The sequence below is a fragment of the Hippoglossus stenolepis genome, chromosome 4 (genome assembly GCF_022539355.2).
Source record: "Hippoglossus stenolepis isolate QCI-W04-F060 chromosome 4, HSTE1.2, whole genome shotgun sequence".
NCBI classification, from domain to species: Eukaryota; Metazoa; Chordata; class Actinopteri; order Pleuronectiformes; family Pleuronectidae; genus Hippoglossus; species Hippoglossus stenolepis.
Window position 1 is genome coordinate 4,693,013 of NC_061486.1, and position 21,821 is coordinate 4,714,833.

Below are 21,821 nucleotides of genomic sequence, written 5' to 3' on the forward strand. Positions count from 1 at the left end.
TATTTGGCTACTCGATAAAAGCATAAATGCAAAGTATAACTGTAAATGTACAGGTTTGATGAGTTCATTCAATTGAATCGTTGTAAATTTATCATCCTTGTTTTGTTATGTCTTTATACTGCTGGTCATCGCCCCCCTTGAAGATAACCAGAGATCTCAGGTCAGGACACAACACAGTTCTGCCAGACCTGATACGCATTATGGAGAAACCTGTCAGCAGGGCATCATTCAAAGTGGATTAAGACAGAATTTCAACTACAACCTTGAGCTTATGGTCGACATGCCAGACGGTGCCAAAGCTCATATTTTGTATAAGGCAACGAGGTCACAAGACTGGTGGGTCTGTGGGATTGTCAACTCCGGTGCATGATTTTAAATGACAATTGACCTTCATTGAATCAGTGATGACAGTGAACCTCAGGCGCGCACATGTCAAAAGATCGGCCCACTGACCAAATTGACTGATATGTTGGTTTGTAGTTCCAGGTGCAAGTGGCTGCTTTAGAAAAACAACTGCTGCGTATGTTTTTTTAATGTTTTGCAAATCATATAATATATATATATTTATATTTTTGACCTTCAACAACCAAAATATATATATAACAGCAAAAATGAATTGGTAACGATTCCTTATGACAAAGAAGTGGAATTGATATTTTACCGTTTAATGATAAATAAATCATGTTTTTTTGTTTTTTTTACAGGTACATAAAACCTAAATGCATATCTTTTCTGTATTGTTTATTCTGTAAAATAAAATATTTCACATCAGCAAACATATATACGCTGATGCAGGTACGTCTGTGAAAGGCTCATATCAGTTGATCTTTATAGGCAAACCGGTAAAAAAAACGTTATTAGCAGTTGTGGTGGACTAACACGACGACACAAGCAGAAAACTCTATCTACAGTGTTTGAAAGAGACTTCACTTTGGATGGAGCTTCTGCAAAAGGCTGATTTTTATTCACAGATTACACCCGAGAGGCCGAAAACACCCAGAATAAAGCCTTGTTTTAAAAAGATACCTGTGTATGTGTTGACAGGGGCCTCAGAGTAGGTCAGTGGCAAGCCTCAATAACCGGATCCTGCTTTGCATTCTATCTGCCATGTGCATTCAGCTGATACCTTATCAGCTCCCCAGTTGCATGTCGAACAGTTCTGGACCCCCCCGTGGTGTTTGAAACTATGAGGCGCTATTGCCTGACCTTGAGCCACGGCCATATATTCCATCTATATTCACTGACAACATCTAGTTTGTAGAAGATAATTGGATTTTGCCGCATGCTGGTGTGGCAATGGAGGGAGGGTGTTTGGAGTGGATGGGGACACCCTTAGTAGGGGGTCAATGAACACCGCGGTGGGATCACCCAGCATCCAGTCCGACCGCGAGCTCACACATGGACAGGAGGCAGCCACCCATTTTAAACAGACACATGCTGTGTTTACCAGGATGTAGCTCCTTTATAATTTGCAAATGTGCTCGGAGGGCCGAGGCCAAAGGAACAGAGCTCTGACATTTCTTTAGTCTCGCACTGGCGAACAGATCATGTGTGTGTGTGTGTGTGTGAGAGAGAGATTTATAAGCTCCTGTATGTAAGATAACATTTTTGTTCTGCACAAGGACATTTAAGAAGTAAAGAGAGGAGGTAGTTGCACAGAGGGAAGTAGAATTACTCGCCTGCATCCCCACGTTTTTATTTCCAGACTCATATGAGATCACTGTGACCTATGACCACTGAAATCTAATAAACTAATCTTTGAGTCCGAGAGACAACTGATCAGAATTGTCACCGTGACATTGACCTTTGACCTCCCAGATCTAATCCATTAATCCCTGAGTCTGAGTGAATGTTGGTGCCAATTTTGAAAGAATTATCTCGAGGTGTTATTAAGATAACATGTTCAGAAGGGGGGCAAAAATAAGGGTTGGTGAGGTCAGAGTGACCTTTGACCTCCAGATAAACCAGATGTAATGAAATTCCCGATATATCAAGTTCACAAGATCACTGTGACAGGAACCTTTGACCTACAACAACCAAAATTGAATCAGTTTGTTTTCGAGTCAAATTGAATGTTTTCGCAAAATTTGAAGAAATTCCCTCAAGGCGTTCTTGAGATATCGTGTTCACAAGAACAGAACAGACATGAGGCCGCTGTCTGTCGCTGCTGCTGCTGCTGCAGAGACATTAACACCAGTAAACTGCATCTGACTGTTTTATTAATCTGGTCATTGTTGAGGCCAGTGACCAGCATCACAAGCCTTTTCATCTTCAGCTTGACAACACGTTCCCCTGCTGAAGTCGTGACCCCCCCCCTGATAGAAAGTCAATCAATAATCCTTTGCCGCAGACATGATATCTAAAGACAGCAACCAGAGATTTCCCCTGCCGCCTCCTGCCATGGAAAATTAGGTTTGTGCATCTTAAGCCATTGATACAATCTACACCGAGCTGCCATTTTAGGAGGCTTTGTACATAAAAACTTCATAAAATCACGTCTTAATCAGATTTTACATCGACACCGTCAGGAAGACGTTGATTTAATTCAGCGACAAATCTTTATTTTTAGGGCGCTTTCAATACTTTTCAAATATTGCTCCTTCAATAGGAATTAGTTCATCCTGCAACGTTTCTCTGACACTGCCAGGATAAAAAAAAAAAAATCATGCCTTTCACGAAGGTTGGATTTGTTGCAGTCGAGTTGTGTTGAATTGCTCTGGATGCACGGTGCATGTTTTATATCCTACTGTACTCAGGTGTTGTTTTTTCAACACATCACTCGTTTGTGACAATTAACATAAATCATATTATATCGGACAATACGTGACCCTTGTTATTAACCCTGAGTGAAAGTACGGCCTCTATCGACTCAACAATTAACTCGATCTTCTCTCTGCAATCACAGGTACAGACGCAAACACACAGAAGTGAACAAGCCACTGAATCCGGAGATTAGCTCGGAGGACGTAGTTACTAAACCCCCCAAAATCTACAGCTTTATGAAGATGGAGCTGATGCAGTCAGTGTTTTAATAACGGATCTTCCCGCTGCCTGTGTGAAATTGGCTCAAAAGGTCAACTTCTGCATCAAGTATGTGGACTGTACAATCTTTCATCGTAATTTGGACAAATGCTGGGCGGCTTACCTATGCCTGAAGTCTTTATTTCTTTCAGTTTGACAAAAGCAGCAGGAAATGAGAGAAGGAAGAGAAAGGAGAGGAAATGTTAGTTGTTAGTAAAAAATAATTAAATAAGAGAGAATCATGCAAAGCCTTCAGATCTCCACTCAAACATCATCTGTGCTGACAAAGACAAACAAATTCATCTTATACTTGGAACATTTTTTGCGCTAAGACCCCTTAACATCCTCTTCATCCTCTATCAGGGCCAAGCTCCAGCTGATACAGGTGGACCAGAGAGGCGAGACCATCAATCCTGGGGCCTTTAGGGCATTTCTCTCGATCTCAATCGACCTCGGTGGTTTACGACCTGTGCGCGAGCCCATCTGAGGCCTCGGTTCTGAGTGAATGTTAGTAAGGCTACTCCTCCGTTACCTCAGCTCCAGGACACTGGTGACATTCCCCGTGGAGAAGATCCTCCTCACGTAGTTGAAGTCCCCCACGTACAGACTCCCGTCCGAGCCGCAGGCCAGAGCCACGGGGGCCAGCAGCTTGTTTCCGTCAGCCAGGCCATTGCAGCTGGGGCAGGAGATGCTGCGCCTGCGCCCGTTGCCCATCACGCTGCCGATTACAGGAGGCTGCTGGGAGATGAAGACGTTCTCCCCATTTCCCATGTGAAGAATCCCTAATGAGGACACAGGAAAGGAACAAGTAACACCTGCAACCTGTTTAGGTTGAGCAGTTTTAAGGCTGGGGGCTAAAATCGGAAGCAAGATGAAACCAAACAAAGAGCAGCTTGTCTTAAGTGGTTTTGAGGGCTGCCCCCTGAAAGTCATCAAGTCAAACAGCCTTCAGCCGACTGAGATTCTACAAGTCCAGCCTTGTTTTTGTGTTGTTTTTTTTTTCTGTGCTACTACTACTACTATTAAATCCAGGCCAGTTTCTCCTGAGAAGAAAACTTGTTAAAGAAGTACAATTACACAGAAACTAGAGCATCTAAAATATGTCACAAAAGGAAAAGGTGTTGAAGTTGAATTTACATTTTCAGCTGCGCTAAAATTCCTCCCCATATGTAATAATGTGCAAAAATATATTTTACAATTAATTTATGTAGTTATATAATGTTATAAAACTGGCTGTGGCAAAAAACTAGAGTCAACACTTACAGTGTGAAACGCATTAACATTTTTATAACCTCTTCTTTTCACCACAGTGATAATAAAGGCTGCACCCAATTAGTTTTTATGCTTACATGCATATATTAATTCCAGCTCCACAACTTGTTTATGCAATTTATATTACTTCATTAGCTGCTCTCATTATTATCCTGTTTACATAAAATGAATTCTTATTCGATTATATGGAGGAAATACTCTCTGCAGTTTTACTTAAATAAAAAAAAAAAGTATTGAAAGCAGAGTAAAGTTACATCCTGATTCTGGCAGCTACAGCTCCAGAAATATGCAAATCAACTTGGAATCTGCGGAGAACAGATTTCCAGTCTGGTGTGTGGAGACGCACAGAGGGCTTTGCAAATATGTTTGGAAATTTCATGTCATAAGATTTAATTAAATAACTAAGATACTCGCGCTGCTTCGTGTGTGTGTGTGTAATAATGTGAGGTGCAATCAGCGAGTGGCGAACAACAAGATTAAAGTGGGACGCTAACTGCTGGACGGGCGTAGTAGGAGAGAGTTTGAAAAGCAGAGGCCGTTCCAATCGGCCTCTGCTCGTTCCTCGGCACGAGTGGAATCTCTCGGAGCTAGAAAATTACCACACAGGCTCAGAAAAACTGACTTTCCTCAAGTAAAAAAATTGCATCTCGCCCTCTTTTCTACCTCCGCCGGATTTGTGCAGCGGCAAAAAATAGGCAGTGTGCGTACACACACACACACACACACACACACACACACACACACACACACACACACACACACGCACACATGCACACTTTGCTTCCATTAGCGTTGCCAATCTTCTCTTGGAGAGATTTCAGATATGCAAATGTAAAGATGTTCCTGCTGCCCGGTCGATGTAATCATATTTGAAAGTCAGCATCTGCATGTGTTTCTGCTCCTGATGGTTCTTGGTGACCTGAGTTCTTTGAGCAGCACAACATTTGGTCCATCGGAAAGGATCAGCCAAGCATCCCCTTCTCGGGACATGATTTAATCTTAGGGGCCGCTGCTGCCGCCGCCGCCGCTGCCACCGCCGCGAGTAGCAGACTGGTGGCAATTAAATTAGGGATGATTCTAAAAATGCTGGGCATGTACACGACACTGAGGTGCCAAAGGGAGGATGGGCTGGAGGAAGCAGCGGCGGAGGTGATGCGGGGGCAAGTCGCAGCTCTCTCCTTCCTTCCGGACAGCACACATTCAGACTCAGCAGGTTTTAGTGCGATGGATCAAAGTGCCACCTTCCCGAGCACTTTTCATATAAGTATGCCTCATCTCCTCTGATGAGCCCCTTTGCAGACACAAACACACTGCGAGGCCCGGCTCGTGACAGCAGCTGCCCAAAGTTGTTCCGTTCCCCCTTCCTGCCTCTCAGGAATAATTTGCTGGCAATAAGAAAATTGATCCCGCCCTCACCTAAAAAACGGACAGTGGTAATAAAAAGAGTGAGACCTATCTGACGGCACATGGCGCTGCTGAGGGGGAAAAAGCCCCAGAAGGCTATTGACAGGGGGGGCAATTCAATGTTACACTAAAAGCATCATATAAAGGCTCAGCGTGGACATGGTGGTACTTAGGTGCACTCTTGGCCACGTTCTGAGTGATACGTGTAAAATGTGACAGGCAGCAGCCAACTTAAGGCGTGAAGCACAAAAAATGGGGCCATCTTAAACTTAAGTTCAGTAAAAAGGTCATAGTTAAATGATTATAATTGTCCTTATATCTGTAATTTTCCAGGTCTTTACTCGTCGTTAAATCACTACAGGTCACCTTTACAGTTTCAGAAAGAAAACCTGCAAACCAGCATCACCACAGACTAGTGCTCCAGTTACTATAAAAAGCAATCTGCTTTGTGCTGAGACAAATTCTTAGAAGATTTCCTACAATAACTAGAACTGCACCGGAACACAGGTGTATTTACTTCTCTGTGACAGTTTAAAAAAAATTTAACAATGGAAGATATAATGTGCTGATTTTTAAGATTTCTTGCAGTTTCAAATTATCCTCGGAGTCTGTGTTTTTGATGAATGAGAGGCTGAGCATGGGAATTTAAAAAAGAGGATTAGGCGCTGACTCACCACTCTGGATATTTAAAGCGTGGTGCTTGTCTATGGTCCACCCTCCCAGTTTGGAGGCTGTGATTTCGTAGCCCTGTAGAACAGCCGTCCTCTTCTCCCACAGAATAAGATCTGGACACGACTCGTACTCATAACCCACAGATACTGGAGAAAGACGACAAGATAAATGTAGCATGAGTGAACTGCATGTGTAATCTAAGCATTATTGTATATTCGATTTATCCTGTACTTACCAAAGGCTTCAGACAGGCCGTAGACCTTCTGGCTGTAGACGTCAGCCTTGTCCCACACGAAGTAATACGAGAGGTTGGGGGCGGCAGGAAACCACTTTCTGAACAGCCGGCCTTCCACAGCCACCATGAGGTGAACCTTCATCAGGTTGAAAGGGATGCTGGAGTGGCTGAGGGTCACTCTCAGTATTGACTTGTAACCTGGGGTCCTGCTGCTTAAATAGCCCAGTTTCATATCTGATCCTGGAATAGGCACTTCCTCCTGCAGGGACTGTGGACACACAAAACAACAAATGCTTATTGATGACAGAAAGAAAACACAAATCGTTAACCAGCTGCGCTGTGAATGCTAAACCGATTAGAAATTATTGTCTTCGGGGTTTATGTCTGGATTAAAAAGTGATAAATCATCTTTTCTTCAGGCAGATTATCAATTTGTCATTTCTTTGGTCAGCGGCCACTCTCACCTTTGTCAGATATTTTTCACCGCCTCATCTCCAGCTGAATATTTGGACCCGAGGGGAATTAGAAATATCAATCGGACGACAATTACTCTCATGCGTGATGACGGATTTGTTCATTATGTACTCCAGTGACTATTTTTCATAATTGATTGAATAATAGCAGGTCCTTCATTAGGACAATAGCCTTCCCCGCAATCCATATGACAAAGGCATCACAATAGCTCCCCCGGGCTCAGGGATTTTATAGTCCGATATTATTAAAGTTAATTTGGATATTTCAGCTGAGGTCAGACCTGCGACCTCTCGATGATGCAGGAGTAGGTCAGCAGTCACACATCGTGCGGGGTTTGCGTTCAGGATCAAGGGTCGACAGCGCAGGTCTGGTTGACCAACTCTGCTCTGCTCTAATTAAGTCACCTCTGGTCGCTCGTCTCCACGGAGCAGAAGAGGATGACAATTAAAACGACTACGCACAGACTCACTGGGCATCACGTCCGATCTGCTTCCTTTCATCAGAGCGTAGCTACGCCTGGTTAACGGATCAGAATCCCCCCCCCTTTTTTGTGGACAATTTGGATGATGTCCCTGTAAAGTGCAGTTACAGCTCAAGGAAAGACGAGGCTGCTATAAATAGAGCGGACTGCATAACTAAATTCACTGATATGCCATAAATCTTATGAAGCAAACTGGGAGACAAAGTAATTAGGGAAGGGCACAGAGATGCCTGCTAGTGCAGCCACACATTCAGCTGCACGCTCAGGCCCATGCAGGTGTGTTCTGGCAGCAACAAGACAAATTACACGTGGTCATGGGGACAGATATCAAAATGTATACAGTCAATATAAAAACACAAATCCTTTCAATTGGAGCCAACAACCCTGGAGAAATTAAAAAACGTCCAGTCGGTTTTCTGCCGCGCGAGGTAATCATCATCACTCTGCGGCCGGACAGTACAATGTACACTGTAAATTGTCCAAGTTCCGCAAGCCAATTACACCAGAGAGATGAAATCACAGGACCGCCCTGAGCCAGAGTTACTATCACACTTGTGCTTGATGAATAGTCTTCGTGGTCTCTCCCAGATGTGTGGCATGAATCATTTTGGAGGAGAGACCCGTGTGGATCACAACCTGCGGGGCAGTGGCAGGAGGTAAAGCAGGCAAGGGGACAATCACCTGGATCTCGGGCACGACGTTCCCCCGCTCGGCGCAGGAGCCGGCGAAGGCGGTGAGCGCGGCCGGCGACACCACGGGGCTGGGCCGGGTGAAGCTGCTGAGGTCACAGCTCGGGATGTCGTTCTCCTCGTGCCGCATAACGATGGTGTCCATGACAAAGAAGCGTCCCCATGGCAACCAGAGCGTGTGTTCCTGGGTGATGAATGGAGCGCGCTCAAAGTGCAGGGCGATGGCTATGCCCCCATTGGTCACCAAGTCAAAACTGGAACACAGACAAGGACAATGTCAGGGAGGATGAATGTTGATTCACTCACAAGTAAATACATTTCAAATACACAAAGTAAACAATGCATGTAATACGGTAAAATGGAAAAACCAACAATTTGCAGGGAATATAATGGATAATTTTCTAATTAAGTGTTGTTAGAGCATATCAAAGAGTCATAAAGTCTTATTTTGATAAATGGGGGTTGAAAAAAAGATGGTGTTTCATTGTTCAGCATTATCTTTCGGGCACACACAGGCGGAAAAATGCAATAGAATGATTGATCACAATCTTATAAGCACATCTCTTAATTAGCAGTATAATCAGTATATTTTATTTGAAGTACAGTAAACGCATGAGTTCAGATATGACTGTTTCACTTCTCTGTGTGTGTGTGTGTGTGTGTGTGTGTGTGTGTGTATGTGAGTGTGATGCACTGCTCCTGTGCTCACATTTATATGTGGGAGAAAGAGAGATTTGTGCTGCAGGATGGAAGCAGCCGCCACTTCTCTATCGATCTCTTAGACGAAGGCTGTCCACTCTAACATCAGTCTAAAAGCCCTGCAATGCAATCCCATCTACAGTTGCATTAAGGGGCCTCTACCTCTGCACTGACCTGAGTGGGTCTCGGCAAAACAGGCTGAGCTCGGGCGATTTCATCACCTCTAACTGCTGCACGGTGACACCGGCACGCCTGCACCTGCACCGGACTTCTGCAGCGCTTGTCACTTCTCTTTAAGAGCCAATTAGCAACGGGTCACCCGAAGGCTCGGGGGACGGGGCCTTACCCTCGCATGGGAAACATCCTTTACAGGTAAAGAAGCAGGTCCAAATAATGGCCTCTAAACGGGAAAAATCCCTCTTGGTTTAAGCTCCTATATAAAGAATCTGCTCAATCTAACTTCCCTTGAGGGTGAACATCTGATTGGCTGTGGCGATAAACAACGGTTTGTTCCGCCCTTGGTGTTTTGCCCTTGGCTCGGTATGAGCGGAGTGAGTAAGCCCGGCAGTGCGGAGGCTGCGGCGCTGACGGGGGGCTGGGATGGCGCTGCCCTTGTGCTGCCGCGATCCGTCAGCGAGCCATGCAGCTGGAGCCGGTCAGCCCGCATGACACCTGGCTGGCTCTGGCTATGCACGCTTAAAACACTCCTGGACAGATACCCATGGGCGGCGCGGCCAGCCGATGGTGAGATTCACTGGTCGTTATCGATCATGACAACAGCCTTAAGCCATGTGACAAAACTTATTAAGCTACCTACAACAGCCTTGCTTGCTCGTGCCCTTGGGGAAATGCATCAAGCTTGAAGAGTTAACCCTGCCAATGAACTTGGCATGCCTCATACAAATTATACACAATCATTCCTCAGACGATGTGTATTTATAATGAACTGGGCGGCATCAAGGACACAGCAGAGTTCGAAAGAATGAAAAAGAGCTGTGCGGCGTCGACCCTGAGGATGTAGGTGTGGTGGGCACTTCAGAGTGTGTGTGATTGAAATGGGCGAAATATCACGAGTACAAATTAGAAATATTGAATCCCCTTATAAAACTACACTTTCGTTTTATGTGGATCTGCACCAAATTACACACACTCCCCTAAACATGCCTGATTTATTTCAACAAGATCCATGAATTATTCTCAGAGAAATCAAAGAAAATGTGGAAAAACACCCAATCTCGCAATGTTAAAGTAAAAAAAAAAAAAAATCCTGGATCCGACCCCTGAACCGGATCCACACCTAAATGTAATGGGTTCTATTCCTGATCTACACCACGTCCTTCCAACATGTTTCACGGTTGATCTGTCCAGTAGCTTTTGCGTAATCCTGCGATTTTACAGACGAATAAACAAAAACATTACCTCCTCGGCGGTTGGAGGTAATCATTGTTATTTTAAGGATGGATCCTTTTAAATCAAGTCATAGAGAGCAGGCTGGTTTGCTCCTATACATCACGGCTCCTATAGAAGTCCTCGCCTCACCTAATAATGTAATAAGCCGGACTCCATGTCAGACTTTTACTCATTATTGGAGAAAAGCATAAAAGGGAACGGGTCTGTCTCAAAGCTCAGCCAGGCAGAAAATGGCTACACAGCTGCAAAGAAACTAAACTAACCTCTTTTGTTTAGGCCAGAAAACTTTTCTAGATAGTGGAAAAGGTAATTTAAAAAAGTAAGCCCTTAGACAATAAAGAACACATCATAAAAATGAGTTGAGACAGCTTTCCTATTTCTAAGTGGCTGAACAGGTGCATTTCTGATTTCACGCTGCACTGAGCGTGTTTACAGTGATTGCAGGGGAGTTGCAGGAGACTGGGCATGTTTACAGGGGAACCTGGGAGATGGAGTAGTGTTTACACATATGCCGAAAGAGAAGAAAGAGTACTGAGCTTTGCAAAAAGGGAAAACGGACGGATGCATAAGAAAAATGGGACATGCATAAATGGGAAAGGGATGGAGATGAGGAAAGCCAGTGTGGTGGAAAGGACATGAGACCTGGGCTCAAGGAAAGCACAGGAAGCAAGTAAAGGAGTAGCGCCCCGGAAAGGAAAGGCTTAAGGGCTGCGGGTGATTAGAGGAGGAAGAGCGTGAAGGGATGGAGAGCGAGAGGAACGAGTGAGGAAGGTCAAGCTGATGAGGTGAAGATGAGAGATTTTTTGGTGTAAAACCAAAAAAGAAGAGGAGAGTGACAAGAAGACGGAAGCAGGAATGATCAAGATCAACCCGGCTGGCAGAAACGTGGGCCTTTAGAGTGCGAGTGTCTGATAAAAGTGTCAGGAGGAAGTGGGGCTCGGAGAGCAAACACCGATTCATGCTGTGCTGTGATAGAGGGGCTTGGTTCGCCACAAAGCTTCTCTAACACCGACCACTATGAGAGATACGGGGGATTGGGGGTTGGGTGGGGACTGTATTTGTGCGCAATCTGATCTGGAGGAAAAAAAACAGAAGCTATAAACACAATATTACTCGACGTTTCTCTTTTTCACAGCAAAACCAATCCGAGGTGTTGGTCTGTGTGTTCTGTGAGGAACTCGCGAGGAGCTGAAGCAGGTGGCGCCGAGTCGCCGAGAGAAAAAGCCACACGGCGACTTTTTCCCACGTGTTATTTTTAGAACTCTTCACGACAACAATTCATCTTTTCTCCAAACGGCTTCTCGTGGTACCGGCCATGAATCAACCAGCACCTAGACAATGAGTTTATTGACAAGGTCAGAGGCTTCTTGCAGAGGCAGGAGATGTATGGATTCGTCTGAAGAAGATAGCGCTAATGATCCACGTCAATCAGCGCAGTCAGTAAGTGCTACTTTATGGATGCGGGTTTTTAAGACAGCTACATCAGTAATTTGGGTTAGGGACCAAAATACTTTCTCATGCGTGACATTGATGGCAAATTAAATAAGTGACGACAAAAGGAGGAGGATGCACAGTAAATTAATCGCGTGTCTGCGGCCTCAACTTAAATGTCTCACTTAACTCTCTAAATCCTCCATTGTCAAATAAATAATGTCCATCTGCACTATGCTTCACAGCCCCAGTGAGCCGCTTTGAATCGGCATATTTTATTCTTTCCCCTCCCTTGTTGCTACTGAAGCATAACTTATGAGTGTACCAGGAGGGCTTTGTTTGATTTCTCTGGGAATTGAGCCGAGAACTCCAAAATTGGACCAAATGAAAGCGCAAAGCAGATCAATGGCTGCACAGTTTGCTGTGGCAACTGTGTTTTTTTTTGTTTTTTTTCTTTCTTCTCTCCGTGCCGTCATTAGAATTCAGCGCAGCTAAACAACAGCATCTGACAATAATGTAAGCATCACTGTGTCATCTCTGCAGCGCACGTTTAGGGTAGCAGTTAGTATTTGTGTGTGTGTCTGTGTGTTGCTCTTACCTTCCATCCTGCCGGGTGATTGTGTAACCGTAGGACGGGTTGCTGATGAAACTGATGTTGACTCCGACCAGCGGCGTTCCGTCCGAGGTCACCACTTGTCCACGAATGACACAAGCATGGCTGTTTGGGAGTGAGAAGGAGCCACACAGTTACAATGATGGAACACTTACAACACTTATTTACAGTAGATGAACCAGTGCAAATACACCACAAATACACAAATAACTTCTGTAAATTACAGGGTGGGTATTTTATTGCATTACATTTTAGTTTTGCTGTGTTTCTACTGTTATCTGCCCACCTGACATTTGGATAAAATATTAAAAACACATATCAATAGTAGGCAGTTTAATATGTCATAACCAGAAAGTCAAAAAATACCATCGAGATGAATCAACACCACAACAAAAATGAGTGTTTTCAGTTTCGACAAAGTGTCATTTATTGAAGAGCAGGATCTTGGATGTCACTGCATTGTAGAGGCATCAGTGATCCAATGCACAATGACATATATATAAGTATATGATTGCTTCCTTTCACTAACAGAAATCAACCAGTGGGAAACGGTGGCTGTTATCAAAAGGAAATACTGTACACAATAAAAGCAGAGAGCTCCAACAGAATCAGAACATAATAACACCTCCTAGGTTTTCTCTGAGGGTTTTTCTATCCAGAATGGCAGGATAATGAGATAAGGACGCTTTATTTTGCTTTTGCTCTAATTAAAAAAAAAAAGGAGGATTTATCTTTTCCATTACAGAATGCAAGAGCGGGAAATAATAGGTCTGCAGATTGCAGGACTTGCTTGGCTGGTTATCAAGAACCTCGACAGATTTCCAGACTGACATGGAGTCTCCAGAAGCCGCATAAATTAGATCTGATCATCGGTCCCCGCCAATCAATAGTGGGACGTCATCCAAACTCAACTGCTAATCTCAGTGAAGTGATGAGACCAGACCTCGCTGTATCACATCCCCCTCGCTGAGCTCTGCCCTCGTCATTAGCGAGACCCAACTTACGGTCAGCCGTCGTTTCTGTCGTCGTTTGCAAAAAAATCGGTCCCCTAACAAATGCCTCGCTGCCACTTCTTCATTAGACCGTGGCTATTTTTAATACATTTGGGTCTTAAACACTGCCACATACTGGAAACAATTAACACTGGCGTGTTAGTAGCTGCCCTCAACATGTCCTTACCAGAGGCAAGATCATTCACCCCACACTATCCCGGTCCCCAGGAACCCAGCTTTATGTTAATTAGGGCGGGTCTCCTTCAGAGGACCTTGGCCGTCCACTGCCACACTGTTAACCAGCGAGGAGATACTGCTCTGAATCCTTGAGCTTATAACCAAAGATCTTTCTAGATTTACATAGAATTACTACTAAAGCTAACCCAGCATTAGCCTGGCTGTCTACGATTAATCATTCATGCCGGCAGTTTATTTTAGAGTCATGTTTGAAGAGGCAATCATCCACACTTTCTTCAGACGGAGCTGTGAAAGTGGAACTATCTCCTCGCTGCCTCTGTGAACCACATGGGGAGATGATTCCTCGCCGTCAAGACAAATGATTTAAATATTGACATCAAATACAGCAGAGGGGGAAAAAGCAGCAAAGGAACCATGAAGCGTTCCGTTGCAGAAACTTCTCCCCCCCTCATGTGTGAGATTTCACTCGTCCAGGAGGCTTCACAAAGTCGAAAAAGGACAATATCTCCAACCTCCAGTTTATCGTACATCATCCACAGAGGACAGAGTGAGGACATGCGGTGAAAAATAAACAGGTGAGGCCCCCGGACTCGGCAGGACATCGTCTCTGCTTTGGCTTCTTTTAAGAAGGAGTATTTTGGACGACAAGACTTCAGTCCAGTCAAGTCTTGAGATGGATTTTGCCGCGCGTGACGCACACGCTCGTCTCTGCTCCACTAACGTTGTGACATTAAGAACTCGTACCATTCGAAAAAGCAGTTCTGAGTAAACTGTCGATGTCGCAACAGGACAAATTTCAGGATCTGCCTTTTCTAAGTGGCGGTGTGAATCAAGGTCGCTGTCGGATAATAGTCTTTTGGGTTTCGTCTGTTGAAAGGAGCCCGATTGATATTTACAGCAGCGACTCACTACTTCTTCTACTAATTTACCACAAACCACAGAGGTGTGCGTGTCGCTTTGGAAAACCAATGACAGTTAACAACCACTGGTTAACAAAACATAAATATCACAGACGTATGGCGGCAATACGGTATAAATTTGGAAAACAGTCCCTTTTACCAGCACGAGGAAACGACACTGCTCTGTAGTATTTCAGACGAGATAGAAAAATATACGTTAGACTTAAGTATAGAGTACTTTCAATGAGCAAGGCTAATAAATGGCACCATCACCGCAGAGGCAACAAAAACATCATTACCAATGCAAATGACTTGATTATAGGGTAAAGCCTGCTGCAAATACAAGCGTGTCACTGCAGCACAGTTGTTGGAGGCAACAGAGGAGACACCAAGGTAAATTTCCCGCTCTCCAAATATATAACGCTGCTAAAAAGCCACTGAGGAAAAAAAAACAAACAAGAGATTTCCAGGCACTAACGGCCTAATGCTAATAAAAGAGTTGTAAATAAAATAATAAAAGTGCAAGCCCGTAAATTAAGGGGATGGCGTCTGCCTTGCTATTATAAGCCAGCTATCAATCTTCGGCCAAATTGTTCCACGGACAAAGTCCCTGTTTACTATTCTAGGCAGCGCCCATTGCCGGGCCTGGGCAGCGTCTCGTATTATGTGTCATGGTGGAGAGTCGAGACATTCTATGCAGTGGCAGATGCTTTATTTAGTGGCACCTTTGCAGCTTTTTGTGGTGCGAAACATCAGAAATAGCACTCCAACATGTCTACTAGCATGAGGAAGTGGTTAGTGGATCAATAGAGAGATGATCGGGTGACAGGGGGCAGGCGTATCGGGAGGATGCCGAGCCCGGGCCTGGAAGGCTCATCTGCAGCCCAGAGCCCCCTGTCACAACTGCTCATATCTGTCAGTGGGTGGGGAATGAATACCAGGCATGAATAATAGATCACCACTGATATTTTTAGGTGAGCCCAGGCCTCCAATCTTGCAGCTCATCTCTGGATTCTTTGATTTTACTTATTTATGACTGCATCTTCTTGTGAGAGAGAGACAAGAGTATTACTCAATCCCGTAGGCCTCTGCCTCTGTCCAGTGGAGATCTGCAAAATGTTGAGTGGTTCTTGAAAATCCGGGGGGAAAAAATGTCAATGAGGGAAAATGTCACAATGTATGTTACGAGTGGTTCTCTGAGGCGTCCGAGTGAGCCCACGTGAGAAGGCAGCAGGAAAATGTAAATTCACAGCGAGCGAGTGGATGTGTTGATTATGATTTCTCACACGTGTCACCTCTAACCTGATCATTCCTTATTTCTTAAGCTGCTGTAACAAATAGAATACAAATATCTCAGGATCAAAAAGAGAAGCGATACACGTAGAAGACACAGATCAAAATGGCAACTTGAAAAGAAACTGAGGTTGTTGTGACTGAGTCTGACCCACAGAATCTGCGGCTGCGTTCTTCATTTGTTAAAGACTAAATGTCCGACCAGATTTTTCTGTGCATTTTACGGAGTTCATGTCTGAAACAAGCAAACTACGGCGTTAAAGACCAACAGGCTGAATACAGACTGTTTCCGTGAGGTGAGACTGAACACATTAGGTTGGCAATCATCACACTATTCTCAACAAGCACCCAATAATCAAAAGATGACTATACCAAAGGAAATGACTCCTGCTGGACCAGGAACACTTCTAGAACTGATCTGTCCTTCATGTACAAAGCAACAGCTCCGCTGGAGTAGAAACAGTGACGTCTGAAACCTTCCAGTTTGTAAGTCTCAAATATCATCTGCTTAGTTTGTGTGATTTCTCTGCTGTTTTTGTCGCCATTCTATGAAATTATATCAACGGAGAAAAAAAACCAACTTTCCACTATTTTGTTGTGATTGTTTGTTTCGCAGTGAGTATAATGCGCCGAGATGAGAGAGATCCATAACCAAGCGAGATGCAAATAAGGTGACACAGCCTCGCGAGCGATTAAAGATGAAAAGAGACGGAGACAAAGGGAAAGGGAGGCAGGGGAATCTTATGGGACTCTGACAGCCATCCTGCCTGATATGAAAGCGTCTCAGATTCCATGGCTGGGGTGTCGTGAGCTCTGCCGCTGGGAGTGGGCCTCAGATGGATTACAGTAAGAGTAATCACAATACATGAATATGAGATGCCTCACTTGCCAGGGAATGCTCTTTGCTTTTTTTGCCACATTCTATGTTTGTCAATCATCATCTGTCCATCATCCTGGGAGCGGTGTGCGCCACCAGTCCCTGCCCATCTCAGCCTCCATCGCCCACGGCTGCCTCCCTCACACAGACATTTTGTTCCAGGGGTTGAAAAGAGCAAACATTTTACATCCACCGCGATGTCAGTGCAATAACCGTAGCATTGTAATTGCACGGGCCGACATAAATAAACGAAAGCCGCCGATTGATACGTGCTTGCACCTGAAAAGTCATTACCCGCGTGAGGTTAGCTCGGATGCAAATTCAAACTGCATCGCTGTTGAATCTAATGGAAATGAGCAGAGCCGCACAACTGTGTGTACAATCAAAGTCAAGCATACCGGGCGGCGGAATTAAAATGTGAAACGTATTGAATCCAGCATCTGACGGAATGAGAGTGGTCTCACTAGAAACCGATGCATGAAAGACCCAAGGAGGACGTGGAAAAAAGAAAATTCAATTTAATATTGATGTCAAAAAAAAAACCTCCCCCATGAAAATAATAGCTTTCGTCTGGCTGCGGAATCTCACACTGTGCGGGGTGTCTGGTGGGAGGAATGGACAAGTCACTCACTTGCCGTCGAAGGGGTTGGCCCCGGGGACGATGTGGGTGCTGTCCCTGCCCACGAGGAAGCGCACCCGCTCGTAGAAGGTCTGCAGGTTGTTCTGTGCGGAGGACATCTGTGTCTCCTGGATGATGTCCAGGGGGTCCGGGGAGCCCACGCACAGGACGGTGGTGTGACAGGTTGACTGCAGACAGCAGTCCGGATCCATGCAGTCCACCAGGCCATCTGACAAGGTCAAACACACACATCCTCTCGTTTAACAAATACCTGGACACACACCTGGCAAGAGAAACCAAGCACTTATGTATCTGAGTCACCGGGACGTTATTAAGTTTGGCTGCTGTTCTGCTACACGACTGCATGATCTAATCCTGGAGAACATTCAAAAATCCAGCAGTGCTCGTTGTCATTTTTAATCTGTAATTCAGATGAAATAATGCAGGGACAGAGGGAGCTGCTGTGCAACGCACGTTACTTTGCTGAAGTGGGTCATCGGACTCCCTACTCCTTGCTTTCAGGGTCTATCTGGCCAGATGGGTGATAAAAATAAACCCTGCTGTCAGGAGTCAGTCAAATCCCCGGCAGCACCCAATCTTTGCCACTGAGAGCCGTGTGGTCCCTGCACAGTGTCACGGGGAGACAAACAGCCTCTGCATAAATAAGGGATGCTAGCGCGTAGCTTAAGCCCAGAATAAGGTCTGGAAGAAAGGAAGTCACGTCTCCCACTTGGCCCTCGAGAGTGGTGCGGCCCCCTGGCCCTGGTGTGTGTGTGTGTGTGTGTGTGTGTGTGTGTGTGTGTGTGTGTGTGTGTGTGTGCCTGGCTCTGGCACACACACAGTTAGAGGGCAGAGCCGGGACTTTCTCCCGGGGCCAGCGAATGCTCGGTGCTTTACGCCCGCTAGTCTGCTTTTTAATAAAAACCCGGTGTCCAGGTGACTGACTGGGAGCCATTCCTCTTCCTCGCCTACAGAAGAGTACAAACGAGCCTGGGAAGCATAAAGCAGGTACAGTGTGGTCGATTCTATCGTGTAACTGTGTTCGAGTCCCTGATGATGCTCAGCCGGTGTCAGAAAAGGTAACGCTACACCGATTGTGATTTTACCTCCATCGTTGTCCTTGACGTCACTGCAGGCCGTTTCCATAGAGGTGTCACAGCCAGTGCCCCTCCAGCCCAGCTGGCACACACAGTACCAGCCATTGTTACCCAGAGTGCACCTACCATTTCCATTGCATAAACCAGGGCAGCCCTCTGTGTGACAAAAAAGGACAAAGACAGCGGTTGGCACAGAATATCAAGTAACGCAGGTTTAATGGGACACAGATGAATACTGTTAATAGAATTCCAACAGTAAAAACGATGACAACAAAGCAGCTTGTTGATGACAATGGATTGTTGCTAATATTTTCTAGAGAAAGACTAAAGTCATTTTAAGATTTTAAATGCGTGAGAGTGGCGTTAATGACCCTCCGCTGAAGTTGATTAATATCACGCACCTTTTGTGAAGCTTCTAATATCCCTTTGCAGTAAAAATCAGATAAGAGGGATCTTCTAAATCAATATTCACTTATTACAACAGTACATTGGGCTTATGCTACCGAAGCTGGGTAATGAGGGTGCTGGTGTATATATGACGGCGTTCTCGCACATAATTGGATCCGTATTTTTATGCGATTTTCCAATGTGACCATCATTATGATCATAGAATTACCGCTGCTGTCGTCGGCAGAAAAAAAAAAAAAGAAAACAGAATAGGCTGCAACAAAACTGCATTAGTTATTGAAAAAAAAGATGTATATCAGTACTTGCTCTCCGTTTTGATAAATGTTCTCCAGACACTTGTTAGAAATCAATAAGATTATCCTACAGGGAAAGTGGGTGTTTTGTCGTTAAGAGAAGGAGAATGCAGAATATTAAAAAAAAAAGTGGATGAGGCTGAGCTCAGACGCATTATGCAGGGGATGGAGGGAGGGAGGGGGCCTTGGCTTGCACTCGCTGTGTTCCTGGGCATGTGACTCCAGGGAAGCTAAAAGCAGGCTGGAGCAGAACGACAGGTGGAACATTCCTCTGTTTCTCTCCGGATAGGTCTTCACAAGGGCATAGATCAGAGGATTATCTCGCCCCATTTTTTTTTCCCGGGGCTGTTTGGAATTTATCTGGTAGCTCTCGCATCCCCCAGCTGGAGCAGAGGCCGAGGGTAACATCTCCCCGATATCAAAACGCACGAGTCTGTCACAGTCTGTGTTGTTAACAAGACGTCGAGATAGAGAGAGAATGCTAAGCTGACCCATTTTATCAACTAGAGAAGAGCGGGGCGGCCGTCTTGATGCTCTTACATCACACGGGGAGAACGGGGAAGAGGAGGAGGAGGAGAGGAGGAGGAGGAGGAGGAGGAGGAGGAGGAGGAGGAGGAGGAGAGATGGGTGCGGTGAATGGGAGACATTCATTAAAGTCAGAGAGGAGGAAACAGTGATGAGAGAAAACGTATTTAGAAAGATAAAGGTATAGAATCAGCACCAAGAACAGACGGGTATGTAGATCACAGGGTTCAGTGACATCAGCTGCTTTTTGGTTTGTTGTTGAGTCGCAATACAATGACTCAGAGAAGAATCCACATTTATACATATGATTGTACATTTAATCCTCATAAAGCAAAAACGAAACTTGACTTTATTTGAAAAACTCTGTAATTACATTTCCAACGTTCTGTGATTCCTTTTGATCTGATACATAAAAAAAACACTTTAAACTTTATCCGACTGACGTCTTTCATTTCAACACAATAACTAAAGACCTGGCTTGATGATGCCGTGAAGCAGCAGGGAATCATGGGAGTTTATTTCTTCACCACAATTGCCAATGAAAATCTACCTGACGCAAAACAGACGCGGATGAAGTATTTCAGTATAATTCACGTTACGCTAACGGAAACGAATAATCGGGATCCATTACGAGTGACCTAGGAGAAAAAACGCTACCTGGCTAATTGTCTAACGGCGTGTTTTTCCTTCGTCACACATCATTTGCCCCCGAAGTTACAGCAGAGACGGGCAAACTCAAACTCAAGGTTAAAGCGGATGTGCCGCGATTAAAAGGCGATCAGAATGAAACGTCCCATTACCTGGAATCAAACTGGGGATTTCTCTGGATTTGAACATTTTGGATAATGTGAGTACACAAGTCAAAAAGTTATATAACAAAGGAGGTCTCATCGCTTTTTAGACATTTTAATGAAGAGCTGTTAGATATTAAAACTTTAAATTAATCAATTGTTATATAAGTTTCACATTAAATTATAAGGACACACTCAGTCAGGTGGAATGTCCTCATGAAAACAAATTTTAAAAATTACAGCAACAGCAATTTGTCCCTGTGCTTTCACAATCGCAGCCATTCATCTACACTTTACACATTTACTACAGAGGCGGAATATGGGTTTTTGTTGAGTTGTGAATAGCTCCTCAGAGACCGAATCAATACAGGTGAATAACAAAAGCAGCATGCACCGGTGTCACGCTATTCAACCACGGGGATGAATTGTGGAGCATTAGAATTTTTTTAGAAAATTAAATAATTCCATCTCCATTTTCCTCTTGTTTCCCTGAAGAATAGGACTGACCGTCGAAGGCTAATGCCATTAGATAGCGTCTTGCCTCCGAGACACGTTCGCGCAATAGCTGTCCTTTTATTGAGCAAATGGACAAAACAACTCCGGTTGGACCAGTGGAGACAGATGATTAGTGCGCTCTGAATGTTTATTACGAGGATAAATAAAGATCCGCTCTCTGCTGGCAACAGTTCAACTTAATTGGCAGCCCTTTCAGAGAGGAGCCCCCGCTGAGCCCGGCCTAAAACAGCTCCAAACGTGAGCGTGCGAGTGTTCGAAGGACTCCTCTGGCAGCCGCTCTAATGCCAGGTGGTCCATTACCAAGGACACAGTGAGAGTGAGAGAGGGTGCTGCAGGCGGAGAGAGGCAGGGTTGCAGCGCAGCCTCCACCCCCTGCTTGCCCTGCACCAACCAGACCATGAACTCTTTTAATTAGATAGGATGCGGCCTCAGCACCTATCAGGCCCCGCTCACAGCTGCACACTCATCCATAATGCATGGCACAGGTTATGAAGCCCCTTTCCACCCCCCCTCCCCACTTTTGAGAAAGCGAGGCTGCACACAAAACCCCAAGAAATATTCAACACGTAAAGAAAAGCGGCACAACTTGACTCACCAGGTGCGAAAGTGCTAAGTGAAGATAACGTGTGACGACATGGCAAAAACGTTGATGGCGGGGTGGAGGATCTTTAGAATGAGTCGTTTGGGGGCGACCAGGGGTGCGTGAAGTTTGCATATGTCGATGTAGAGGGGGGGGGGAGGGCATGGTGTGTGCATGATTTGTTACAATGGGAGGAAGGCAAAATTGAAGGAAGGAGGTATGCCATACCTTTCACTACCTTATCCAGATAGTGAGCTTGGGAGATAAAAGACACAGGACATATAAGGGAGGTTTGAACAGTGCCACTTCTATGACAAGACGGCAAGCCACGG

The 21,821-nt window shown here is 45.0% G+C and overlaps 1 protein-coding gene across 8 annotated transcripts in view; it reads right to left on the reverse strand.

Annotated features, from left to right (window-relative positions):
* tenm4 (teneurin transmembrane protein 4) overlaps nucleotides 1-21,821 on the reverse strand; it is a 159,044-nt gene that overhangs the window by 34,861 nt on the left and 102,362 nt on the right. For 6 of the 8 annotated variants that reach the window (XM_035154796.2, XM_047339608.1, XM_047339609.1 and 3 more), the window contains 8 exons: nucleotides 18,386-18,532; nucleotides 17,292-17,508; nucleotides 12,387-12,506; nucleotides 8,241-8,502; nucleotides 6,605-6,872; nucleotides 6,372-6,515; nucleotides 3,554-3,803; nucleotides 3,146-3,166 (listed from right to left, as the gene is read on the reverse strand). In XM_035154796.2, coding sequence (XP_035010687.1) covers nucleotides 3,146-3,166; nucleotides 3,554-3,803; nucleotides 6,372-6,515; nucleotides 6,605-6,872; nucleotides 8,241-8,502; nucleotides 12,387-12,506; nucleotides 17,292-17,508; nucleotides 18,386-18,532 — 1,429 coding nt within the window. The remainder of the gene's footprint in view (nucleotides 1-3,145; nucleotides 3,167-3,553; nucleotides 3,804-6,371; nucleotides 6,516-6,604; nucleotides 6,873-8,240; nucleotides 8,503-12,386; nucleotides 12,507-17,291; nucleotides 17,509-18,385; nucleotides 18,533-21,821) is intronic. The other 2 variants (XM_035154805.2, XM_035154800.2) reach the window with 1 other exon arrangement.